This window comes from Bactrocera oleae, chromosome 3 (assembly GCF_042242935.1).
Source record: "Bactrocera oleae isolate idBacOlea1 chromosome 3, idBacOlea1, whole genome shotgun sequence".
Taxonomy (NCBI): domain Eukaryota; kingdom Metazoa; phylum Arthropoda; class Insecta; order Diptera; family Tephritidae; genus Bactrocera; species Bactrocera oleae.
The window spans coordinates 18445975-18459791 of NC_091537.1; the positions used below are offsets into that span (position 1 = coordinate 18445975).

General features: G+C 34.9%; 1 protein-coding gene across 3 annotated transcripts in view; it reads right to left on the bottom strand.

The window, feature by feature from the left end:
• al (aristaless related homeobox) overlaps positions 1-13817 on the bottom strand; it is a 93825-nt gene that overhangs the window by 13193 nt on the left and 66815 nt on the right. For all 3 annotated transcript variants that reach the window (XM_014247654.3, XM_070106185.1, XM_070106186.1), the window contains exon 4: positions 3254-3299. In XM_014247654.3, coding sequence (XP_014103129.2) covers positions 3254-3299 — 46 coding nt within the window. The remainder of the gene's footprint in view (positions 1-3253; positions 3300-13817) is intronic.

Here is a 13817-nt window from a genome sequence, read left to right on the forward strand (position 1 = left end):
TGAAAAATCAGCAAGAATTGGCATGTGTAAAACACATTAATTCTTAATTCCCTTGCCTACTCACCTATACAAAATGTAACATTTTTTTCGCATATTTCCGGATTTAATAGAAAAATTAATTAATACAGCAAATTTGTGCTCTTTGCGGCGATTAGTGAGATTAAATTTGCTTCGATCATAACACAAATTATATCGTATTAATATTTTTCATTAAAGACTATAAACCCACTGGACATTGAAAAGTTACAAACGAAAGCATCAAAATACCCACAAAATTATTTTGAATGACTCTCTAATGGTGTGAAAGGAAACAAATCATATACGTAGTAGAAAAAAATAATCAACATTGAAAATATTGTTAATTAATTTTTATGTATGCGAACTATCTGTGTAAGATTTCGATAAAAAAAATGAAATACTGAATCGAATCCGACGATCGTGTAAGCACTATTTCGATTGACAGGAAACTAGACATGGCACAAAAAACGTTTGGAATTATTTACACAAGGCTATATACAAAAAGCAAAAAAGCTCACAAAAAAAGCCTTTCGAATCGAATTTTAATTTGCGAATCGCTGCTGAATCGCAACAAAATCTATCCATTATTGAGGAGGATGATTAATGGTGATGAACAATGAGTCACTTACGACAACGTCAAGCGAAAGTTATCGCTGTCGAATCGCAAGGAGCTGCGAAAATGATGGTCAAGGCGGAATTAAAATAGAGTTTTTCCTCTACGGCCAAACTCGCCCAGAAGTGACTTGCCAGAAACTATGGGTGCCTGGATGCGAGGTTCACATCCACCATATACTACGGACTTGACACCGAGTGGTTACTACCTGTTTAGTGTAAAGTGATATTGCTGGTAAAAAATTCATCTCAAGAAAAAATTGTGAAAATCGACTACCCCGTTTTTTGCCAAGAGAGACAAGACTTTCTATGAAAGTACATATTTGACCTGAATCGAATCATTCTAACTATGCTAAAACTATGCTGAAACATTCAATTTAATGCAAAAACAATCGATTTTCTTTTACACGACTTTATATTATAACAATCAGCATTTAAAAAAAATTTCTCTATTGCTTTCGCATGAAAAGAATGCCATCCGGAAAGAAATTTAATCACAATGAAGTGATAAGCGTCGAAACATAGACCTACGAGTATTTTTTAACAAAACACACATCTTTATATATTATATATAATATATATCTTCTGTATGTGTGTTTGCAATTGTACTCGTTCTAAACGGCTGGACCGATTCTGATGAAATTTTTTGTGCTTATTCAGGGGGTTTGAGAATGGTGTAGATTCACAATTCGATTAACTAGATAATGCTTTAACAATGAATTTATTTATTTTTAAATTGTCGTGTCAGGTATTCAAAAGTATATTTGAGTTTCAGTTGCGCCTGGTAGATGACGCAGATATCAGATTATAAGATAGCACAAGTATAGCTTAAGCTATGAAGACTATAGACATGTATAAGGCGTTTAGTGTCTAAACATTCATACTGCTATGCTACTCTATACGACACATATCCGAATGAAGATACATAAAGGATAGTTTGGCTGAACACATTTGTTACTTTTTGGGATATCCATTACTTTCTGTTTACGGATATTACTTAAAACTGTTTATTTTAAAATTTGTAACTGTTTTATTTTACATAATTCTTCATAACATTTTCCTTATCTAACTATCCTAAGACGTCTACAGGGTTCGCTAGTTCTACTATAAAAATGGTATTAAAAATTTGAAAGTTCGTTATAAGCGGTAATTCGCACTTGGTAGTAATTATGTTGAACAATGAAGGTAGTTTTGTTAAAAACTGTGGGTATAGTTGGTATATGGATGTATATACACACATATGAATGTTAATCAAAAATAAGTGCAATTGTGTACTGCTTAACCAAAAATTTGAACAAAATCGTACAATTTTCTATTAAAAAGTTATCTATCTATATGAGAACTGTTTATGAAAACTTTTATTCAGGTAAATCCGTAATTTTTAAGCACGGTTGGATACTTTTCATTCGAAAACAAAATTTCAGAAGTTTAATTATTTTATATTAGAGGCTGTTTAGAGAACAAACAAGATTCATATACAATTGAAATTTTGATAAAACCATATTAAAAGCCTTCATCAATATTTTGCAGAGCAGTAAAAAGCTATCAGCTTTGCGTGAACTTTCGAAATTACCAGATAGAGATATACAAATATTATATAAATAAAATTTCTTTAATAATTACAATAAAGAAATAAATATAAATTAATAAAACTAATTAGAAGTTCTTTTAATTACATGAAATATCTTGGTATCCGTTTACACAAAAATGAAAAAAGAGAACAAAAACTATAAAACAATGCTGCTCTGATGATACTATTTCCTTTAGTATAATGAGTAAACAAAACCCTACTTGAAAGCTCATATTTTCCATACTGAACAGTAAGCAGGCATCATGCCGAATTTATACTAAGCAGCAAAAAGACATTCGAAAAAAACTCTTATAAGAATAAATAATAATAGTTCATATATTCGAACTGTGTGTAAAAAATAACGGGAATTTTAATTTTTTGAAAAAAAAATTGTTTTTAATCAAATACCAAATAGTCTCTATTCGATATTATGCATTCATGCCAGCGCTTCTTCCAATCGTTGAAACACTCTTTAAACGAGATTTTCTTCTAATGTCATTTATGCTTGTAAAACGACGGCCCTTTACGGTAAATATTTTGGAAACAGAAAAAAGTCGCATGAAGCCATGTCTGGCGTATATGGAGTCTACGGCATCATTATAGTATTATTTTTAACCAAAAATTCACGCACAAGCAACGAAGTGTGAGCTTTTAGCAAACGAAAATCACCAAGCTCATAAAAACACGTCTTCATTTTGAAAATGTGTAATTCGGGTATTTTGTTTCAGAACTTTATCCTTCAAAATCAGGCAACAGAATCTTTGAGCGGTGTTAATAATATTTCAGAGTTTGCAAATTGCATGGAAAATAGCGATACGTGATATATAATATTTTAATAATTATGTATAGTATTGCCAGATACGAGCTCTGTAGCGCTTTGTACATAGCCGCGAAATTCAAAAGACAAAAAAGCGGAAGGGAGATACCTTCCAACTTTATATAATAATATAAATATTGCAATATTCATGTATGAAAAATAAAATGTCAGTAAGGCGAAGCAGTCCAAAAATATATGCATGTTTTGCAAAAAATAGTAAAGCGGATAAGACTCACCTGTATGCGCGCCTCAGTTAGGCCAATTTTCATAGCTAATTCCTCTCTGTAAATAAAAGAGAATAAAATGAAATTTTTGATACAAGAAAATCTAATATAGTTCAATTTACTAGCTTTAAATTAAACAGGAATAATAATAAAAAAATAATGAAAAGAAATAACAAATACAACTAACGACTTCATTATTAATTTAATTATCATATACTTTATACAGCTAATTGAATAAACGACTGTTGAGACTAATTAAACGATAGAAAATTAATTAAAATCCGAACGATGACTGCACTAAACGATGAAAAAAATGCATTGCAAAAGCAGAAACTTGAGTAAAATGGTTAAAAATGCAAAACGCGCTACTAATTGCGGGCCATAAAATGAAATAGGCGTGCTGAAGTTCAGCAAGAACTGCTAATATGGCGGCAACAAGTGGCAAGTACTGCAAAAAACACACAACAAGTGTTAACAGTAAACACTAATCAACTTATGAACACACAAAGTAAAACTTCAAAGTCGGCAAGTTTTTTTCAAATATGTGTGTATAGGTAGGTAAGGTAAGACTATAAATGTTTATGAGTTAGAAAAGAAATGAGAAATATATTTACAACAGCAAATGTAACAATTAGCGGAAAACAACTAAACAGCAGTTATAAAAATTTGTATTAAATGAAAGAAAAACACGGTTAAGCCACGCTGACACAATTCCATTACAATTTAAGCTAATATGCGGCCTTAGGTGATAAACTTGGCTTGTTTTTCTTTGAATTTCTTACGGTAGTGATAATAAGTAATTATGAAAATTTTTATAATTTTTAATATTTTCGCTCTTTTGTAATTTATTAGCATATACGAGTTATTTCGCAATATAGTCACATAGTTGGGTGACTCGTATTTTAGCCATATTATTATTGTAATATAGATCAATTTGATCTTTCTTAACAGCCATATTTGTACCTAAAATTTTTAATGTAAACTTATGGCATAAAACGGTATAAAAAGATCTTGACGATTTGATCTGTCAGTTTGTATGGCAGATTTATGTTATAGTAGTACGATCTGAACAATATGTTCGGATAATATGGGGTTGCCTTGGCCAATAATCTATGCCAAATTTGCTGAAGATAATTTTTTTAAATAAAAAGGTTATTCATACAAGTGTTTGACTTTTATCGTTCATTTTGTATGACAGCTATATGCTGTGGTAGTCTGATATGAAAAATATCCACGGAGATTGTACCGTTGCTTTCGTTAATAATCTATTCCAAATTTTGTGAAGATATTTTGTCAAATGAAAAAGTTTTCCACACAAAAGTTTGATTTTGATTTTGTTTGTATGGCAGCTATATGCTATCGTAGTCCGACATCGGAAATATCAACAACTAAGCAGCCTTTTGAAGAGAAAAGGACGTGTGCAGGATTTCAGAAGGATAGCTCAAAAACTGAGGAACCAGGAACTAGACAGGATTGACCACAAATTATCAATCGGACTGAGATCAGGACTTTGAGCTGGCCCTGCATCAGTAAGAAAATTTGTTCCGTAGGCCATTCACGATTTTGGACGTTTATTCTGGATCGCCTTTATGTTAAAATATGACTTCTTCTTTAAGATAAGCACTCCTCTCCACAAAATCGGATATATGAGTCTGCAAAGTTTGCAGATAGTCTTCTTTCTTCATTATAGATCATCATCCATAGATTTTTTTACAGAGGTACAACATGCTACCAAGTGAAGCAACCCCATACCATGACGGCTCCAACACCATACAGCACTGTTTGTTTAACATGGTCCCTTTGGATGGTCTCCCGAGGGCGATGCCACCAATATTGTTTGCCATCTGACTAAAAATTATTAAATTTTGATTCGACTGACCAAATTAAAAGCTTTCAGGTGATCAGCTGTTCAATTTCGATGCTTTCTGGCGAATTTCAACCGTGGCTTAACATTCTGTACTGACAAAGCAGGTTTTTGGTTTTTACCGCTGCGATATAGTCAATGTCGCTGAGCGCTCTTCTGGCCTTCCATTTACCAACAAGCTTATTTATTGCTATGAATGCGTTCTTTGGTGTCAAGTGCTTGTTCGTATTTATATTTTTTATCATGAGACGTGCGTCTGCATCCGAGAAAATTTTTGTGGTGGCCCCTAACTTGTCCTTTGGAGACAATAACTCGTCTTTTCTGAACGCGTATGATCATTGTTTGGCTTATTTTAAGCTCTTTAGATAACATTCGTGAGAAAGAGCCTGCTCTTGTCATGACTATTATACTCTCCTCCATGTGTGGTGATAGCTTCCTTCATTATTTTGAAGAGCTATGAAATGTAATAACTGTTACAAACAACATTTTTTTTATTTATTAAAAAGTTCTTACCAGGCACAAGAAAGCACAATTTCAGTTAAATGTTTTATTTAAGTCGTAAATAATGCAAAGCTACGACAAACTTTGATATTTTTTGTTGAAAGCTTAACGGGTGCATATTTGAGTACATGCGAGTTGTTTAAGTTTTATTTGTTTTTTTTTTTCTTAGAATTGCATATTTTATTTTTTGTATTATTAACCATTTTGTTTAGAATTGAACATCAACTAAAGGGAAAAAAAACTTTTTAAATTTTCTTTGCTACTTCTATTATTATGCAGGAATATATATACGAATCACAAACATGTACTCATTTGTGCTCCCTACTGTATATTTTACAGGATTTTCGACGTTGCTTTAATGTGCTATAAACTTTGTAGCAAATTTAATACACCCTGTCCTTATACCCTGAAAAATAGATAATTTTTTTTTGAGAAGACTTAAGCAACAATCTTGATGTCGGAAGAATACTCCATTGCCGGCGTACGTAAATTTTTTTAGATTTTACCGACGGGAATTTAATGTGCAATCACTAATTTCTCTATATACTTTTTTTCTTTTTTAAAATTACTTAACAATATTTTGACAAAAAATATACATTACACCACATTTTGTTGAATATATTCATTCGCTAAAGTATTAATTGGTTTTAAAACTCATAAATTGGCGACTTCATCACTCCTTTGTTTTTCTTTTTTTTAAGTCTGGGATTAGGAGACTTTCAAACTTATTTTCACTTTAACTCGGCTTTGAATATTATGACGCTGCTGTCATACAAGCTAAGTAAACACCATAAATATACATAAATAAACATAACAGCTGGGTCATCTTAAAACGGCTGGTCATCAATTGGTGGCCATAGATATGCGACTTTACAGCCTTTCATAATTTTCTCCGTGGTTACGTCAATTAAAATATTACATAATTCACAGAAATATATCGACATATAAAAAGGGTTTATCAACAAGAAAGATGTGATGTTAAAATGAAATAAAAAATTCAAAAATGTTCAAAAGGGGTTCCGTTTTTATTTTGTTATGCAGATAATTTCATGGCGTCATTTCGATGACCGGTGCAGCATTTCGGCCATAGTACGCTGAATGTTGTCCCCAAGCTCCTCGAGCATTGCTGGTTGGTTGGCGTAAATCTTTTATTATATATACCCCCAGAGAAAATAATCTACGACCGCAGAAGAAAAAGTTTTATGTTGCGAAGAAAGCTAAATTCCTACTATTTATTATAATTTGCAAGTGCTGAAGAGCTTTATCGAAAATATTCTTCTGGTAATGTAAATGTGAACCAAATATGAACTATGTGTATTGTATGTGATCTTTATATGACATTGGTAACTTCTGATAAGTAGACATACAAGTCAAAGTAGGCTAATATTTATTCGAATATGTGGAGCAATATGTTCAAGAGTTGGATGTGGAGAGTGGTGCACAGAACCTTCACCCTTGACCCTTCCTTCTAGTCCGAAATACAATTATTATTGCTCGACCATTGAAACATGCTTCAGGATGAATTAATGCATTTGTATAGACTTTTAGTTATGAAATTAGTGGGATCCAAGCAACATCTCCTTATAGAAGGCCTTTTATTCGCCATTTGATATAAATTTGCTTGAGCGACCACCCGTCAACAGTTCAACTACTTTTTCAAAAGTGGGCATTCACCAAGTTTATGACAGCTACTAGTTCTGTTTTTTTTCCTCTCATGTGACTATCATTTCTAACTTTGTTTATACATTCATCTGATATTAAGCAACCTTTATGTGGACGCACCCGTTAATCATAAATTTACGGGTCTCTAGGAATCCGATTCAAATACAAATTTTTCCCAATGATGTAACAAAATATATTTAAAATCTTTACGGTACTTTTCATTAAAGAATATTTACCCGAATTTAAAGCTCAAATTATGACTTTTTTTATTTTGGCTTATGTTATAAAATTTCTTTTGGGGTAATTTGAAATACCCATTAGTGAGTATAATGACACAATATTTCAGACCCACCCAAACACGCGTAATTGCGAAGCAAATTTGCATAATTAACACAAAATTGCGCACAAATTATTTTCAAATTGCGTAAATTTGCGCTGACGTCTGTGCAACCAACGTCCAAGTGATTAATTTGCTGACCCATTGACAAATTGCGTGCAATCAGTGCAAAATTGATTAGCGACAAAACAAAAAAATGTTTAAGTAAAATAATCGACACTTAAAAAGCAACAAAAATCGGTGAAGGAACATGTGTGCCTGGCGGAAAGTAAGCGTTCAAGGTAACGAAAATACCAAATTGCCGAAAGCATCAATAAAAAGTGGGCGGACCAGAAGCGATTGCTGCCTTCTGTTGCGCGTCATTTGTGGCACAGCAAAAGTGCAAACACTCAAGAAGTGGCTGGTATTACCGCCGACAGTGTTGGTCAAAAAATTTATTAACGACACTGGCAAACACCTGCTAATGATCTCAACGAGTAAGGAAAAAAATTGCATAGTAATAACAAGCAACAACGAACACACAACAGCGCGCGCTTAAGCGCTTTATTTACATATGCGCGCGCTTGTGTGCGTTCACTCGCCAGTAAGTGAATTACACACTGAGTCATTGCGCCCCTTCACCCCATAAAATCAGCAACGCAACAGCCGACGCACCGCGTCATCTGTGCGCCGCCAAATTATTGCATCCATCAACTGCCATCAAATCTGACGCGCGCCGCTTGCCGCACCGCGACTACATGCGCGCTCACTTACGCCTTGTCGCCGACAACGCCACCGCCGCTGCCGCTATACAACCGGATCTGATGAAATTATAATCAATTAATGTTCGCGCGAGCGCATAAAATTGCACACTTCTTGCCACGCTCATGCCTCATATACCTATGGTCTTAGCCGGCGGCAACACAGCAGCGCAACGCAACGCAATGCCGTTAAACCCACACACATAACCATTGCATAGCGCGTCCATGCGAACTGGCGGTCTCAGACAGGGCACACTGAAAGCCGCCATTATCCTTTGGTTACGCGACTGGCTGTGGCGTTTTAAAGCGCTGAAACAACAGTTAATGCATCAATTTGCCGGTTGCACGGTAGAGCGCTGCAACAACAGCATAAGTGCTTTGTAGCCGCGCAACAAAAGTTGCCGCCGCCGCGGTACTTGTCGTCGTCGCCACGTTCGCCATCAGTCGGTGCAATTTTGAAATTTAATTAAAATAAATTCAATTACAGAAAACATGGAAATCCATTAAGCAAATTATCGTCATTACCAGCATTATGGGTGTAGTTGTTGTCGTTGTTGTTATATGTTTTATCGTGGCGTTGGCAAAAACTGGCTTCTGGCCCAAAACGGCCTACGATCACCTTTTAATAGCATCGTTTATTGTGTACTTACTCGTACAGTTCGCCATCGGTTTTACTCACAGCGTTTATGCGCATGTGTGTGGCATGCAACACTGTTGTGCAACGTTGTAAAATGTTCCCAAATGTGTGGTGTTTATATAACACATTAAAACAAATTGATTTTTAACATGTTTTGCCTTTAAAAATTATGATTTTTCACTCATTACGACCATGGTAACGGTTAAAGCATAAAAGCAGCGCATACACATTTCTATTCTAGGACCAAGATAGTCTGCCACCAGTGAGAGACTCAAGTACGTAATTAAGGTATGGTCAGAGTTGGTGGATTGTCCATTAAATCGGTAAAATAACTGGAGACCGCCAACTTAACTAAGCTGTTCTTATACGGACTTGGAAGAACAGAAATGTGACAACCTAGCTCAGCCAATACAAGACCTTTCTAAGAAGATGAACTAGATATTACCTATATATAATTTGATATTTATCAGTAATTTTTAAGAATTTGTAATTAAAAAGATTTTGTTTTTAAACTTTCTAATCAGCAACTAAATGGAGTAAACATGTCAGGATTGCCAAACCCATTTGGAACAAATGTGTCCAGACTAAAAGACGTTGTGGCATAGTTGATACTATTTTTAAGTTTTTAATACCAAAGAAGGCTTCAAATAAGCTGGCTTGAGAAAAATCTAAGAAGTTGGATCTGGTGATCAGAGAAAACGTGAAGAAATTCAATATCTTCGGTAATTAAGGCAAGTATTAGAACCAAAAGAAGTCAATTAATAGTCAAATTATTATTACGTCTATAATCAAATACTTAAGAATAAAGTATATCTCGAGAAGCAAAATGACATTAGTGCTAGAAGTTTTAAACAATTCGTGAAATTTCACAGAGAAAACTTAACCGCAAAGAGTAATGTGGAAACAGCCATCCAGAATTATTCGAAGATATCCAGGTCAATCGCTAGTTGCAATTCCAGAGCTCTCGGAGTATAAACATGTGCAATGTCGGAGATATTTTGAATCATTATTTCAAAGCCTTTGAGATTTTTTTTACAAAGATGTGAATAGATTGTGGTCTCGAGAAGAGGAAAAAGCCACAGTATCATATCAAATCTGGGAAGTGGTTGAGCAATCACATCTTAAACGCGGTAGTCCATACATACACCTCACACTTACATAAGAGTGACTACGGCGCTCAGCTCAATGAGCTAATGCTTGTAAGTACAATATGAGTACAACAACATTAACACAAAAAAAAAACGAGCAGCCAGCGACAGAGTTTTGTTTTTTGGATGAACTCTCTTTGAAGAGTACGATAGAAGGATGTTGTGCCAACTAGTAGTGACGCTATGGTAGACAATATACGTTGCCAACCTGGTAATCCACCGAGCTGTTACCGCGTTTTTCGCCATCGGATAAGGACACTGAGAAGACGAAAAGCAAAAGGCTGATCTATACCACCAACCTAAGCAGTCGAGATACGAATACGCTCCTAATTCTGTTGGGCTTGAGGAGACGTTGATAGTCAAGCGAGTTCTGGTAAGTACAAGGGACCTATGAAGTTAGATCTGTAATTTTGGATAGAGTATTTAAGCGAGGGAGTATCGAAGAGAGAGTACAAGCCGCCAATAGGTTATACGCTTCCCTAATCGAACCGTTCAAATCAAAACTACTCAATAGGAACGTAAACTGCCGCTATACAAAGCAATCATTCGATCAGTATTATGCTACAGAGCAAAATCATCGACGCCACTCGAAAAGGACAAAATCAAACTGCAATTCTTCGATAGAAAGATTCTAAGAAAAGTCCTTGGAGCAATAAAAGATAATGACGAATGGCATATAAGATGAAACCATGAGCTAGAACAATTTATAAAAAGTGAAAATGTTATAAGCCTTATCTAAGTCGAGCGACCAAGGTGACTCGGACATGTAAAGAGAATGGACAACAAGAAAGCGCAGAAGAAAGTTGAAAGCTGTAGAGGCCGCATCATTTACCACTAAAGTAAGGGGAATACCATGATCAAGATGGATTAACTCAACTAATCGAACTCGAGGAAGACATGAAGGAGCTGGGCATAAAACATTGGAAAGAAACCGTCTGGAGGAACAAAATGTCTGGAGGTCACAAGTACAGCAGGCCGAAGCTCACAGAAGCTATAGCCGAAAGCTAATGATGCTTTGAGCAATATTTTATACTGTCACAACAAAGGTAAGATACCTTCACCTACCCGTATTAATATAACATGAATCAGCAGACGAAAGAAAGATCACGTTTAAATCGTTTAATATCACTTCTAGCTAAAATTTACAGCTTTGTTTCGGTATTGGTCAGTGACAACTATCTCATACTATATATTAATCTATAGTATTATAACAAGAAAAATATATAAATTTTTTTAAAAATATTGCAGAGTCTTTTAGTCATTTTAAGTGAGTTTTCGACACACCAAAGACGAGTTTGCATTTTTGCTATTATATCTACCTTTTCAAATTCGATTCACTCAAATTATATTTTTGTCAATGACTGCATTGTCAATTATCATAATTTAAACAAAATATATTTTTAATTAAAGCTGCAAGCTGGTTTTTACTCTTCAAAATGTCGTTCTATAAATTTTGGCTCATTTAACAGATCATCAACGAAGATACGCCTACACACTTGCTGCTGTCCGCACGATACACAAACCTAATGATTTAGTTGTTAGCTATACATTTTTTTCTTTATTAGACGCCAAAATGCAGCGCCTTTCAACCTCTTTTATTTTTTATTTTTTTTTTATATATTTTCTTTATTTTTTTCTTAAATTTTTACTGTTATGTGCGCTAACGAGCTCAATAATACTACTATAGCGTCTGATTTACAAAAAAAAATGCATAAATAGCCGAAAATTCGTTTTCTGTTTTATGCGCTTGCGCTTTCGACTCATTTCATTGCCGGTCTGACACCTCACTCTGCGCATGCGCGTCCGCCTTTGCACCTTTCTTGTTCGTTTGTGTTTAATTTTATAGCCGATTTTATTAATTAAAAATACATTGTCGTCTACATTTGTGTTGTTTGTTTTGTTTTGAATTGCTTGTATGGCGTTGTTGTTGTTTTTTCCACTTTACTTTTTTGTTTGGCTGTTAAATCGTTTTCATACTTAATTTAGAGAACATGGTTTTTTTTTGGAACGCACGACTCGAACGATTTCTTAATGAAATGTGTAGGAAGGCATGAAATTGAAATATTTTAAAACCGTTTTAATTTCGGTGTTGTTTTAATTAATTTATCTTTTTTGGTTTTGTTTGGTGGAAGCCGAGTGTTGGATAAAGTCAACTGATCGTTGATGCTAATCGCACGCAGATTATCTTATTAACGCTGAGATTTTACAGCTTTTAGCTGCTTGTATTTTCCCCTTCTTTTCTTTTAAATTCTTGTTTTACCATATGTGTGTGTTTTTTATTGTTGTTGTTCTTGTTTGATTTTAATTTTTTGTTATATATTGTATTATCATCATTTGGTTGTTACGTGATGATAAAGTTTTTAGTGCCACTTTAATGTGTTAACATGGACTTGGACGCTTGTAATCGTGAAATGGGTCAAAACGAGCATGAATTTCAAACCGAAAACCAAAATAAAACCAAGAGAAATTAAACAGCAAACATAGAAGTGACATTTCAATGCATTTAAATTCACCTGATTATGTTTACGGTGCATGTTTTCAAATTTTCACTTATCACTTTTAATTTTGTCATGAAGAAACATCACGTTATATGTTTGTTTTTGGAATTCCCCTAATTTTTAATTAAATTTTATTTTAAGTTCCTTAATTATTAAGACACTACGTTAGTTATGTGTGAAATTTTTTTTATTACTGCGTATTGATATTTTTTATATATTTAATGAAGCACGTGAGAGTAAATAGGTTAGATTAGTCTGGTCGGCTTGTGAGCCACGCATAGACCAGTTTTGGTGCTTAGTAAAGCCAGATGAAGTGCCGTTATGTAATTTATGAGAAATAGTCGTCTTTTAGGATGTTAACTAAAATTTAATAGGTTTTGCGGCCTCACTAACGACACCTCTTCCAGTGTTTCATACCCAAATATAGCATTGCCTTGCTAGTGCGGGACAAGTGCACAAGAAATGCTCCATTGTTTCCCTGGTGTATTGCTCTTGAAGCTTCCTGCAATCATTTCGATCTGTCAACCCCATTCTGCAGGCTTGTGCCGCCACTAGAATATGACCATTGAGTATGTTTCTACAGTCTCTTCTATCGAGATTGAGCAGGAACTTTGTGTGTTTTCGATTTGCCGCTTTGCAGTTTTGCGTCCTGATCGATCATTCCATCGAATTTTAATCTCTTCATAAGTTTACCAATGTTGGTGACGTTATTGGATGCCAGCTGTACATAACACCTGGCAATCGCGGCCACTATCTCATTCCCAACGTCCCCAACGGGGTTAGTTCTTGGTGACACTCTCCACTGCTGCAGTGCTTCCCAGCTAACATACTTTTACCATCTTTTTCCACGTTTACTACGAACCTTTTTTTTTCAGTTGAAAAGTGAAATCATGTAGTCGGTGAAAAATTCTCCTGCAGCCAGTACTCGCCTCGCTATTTTTTCGCGCAACTTTCAGCGAAGAGGTCTATAGGTGGCGGGCTTAGCACTGTTTCAAGAAACTCCATTTGAGTGGTTATTTTCCATTGGCTTCCGGCAGATGGATATCAGTACGCCTGCCAGCTACCATCCTACTGCACCGTAGAGCAGAATTGGTCCTACAATACTTGTAGTTGTGGAGCACCAGTGCATGAGAGAGGGAGAAAGCCCGCAAAATGTGCCGAGGGTAAGAGTATATATACATATATTGGT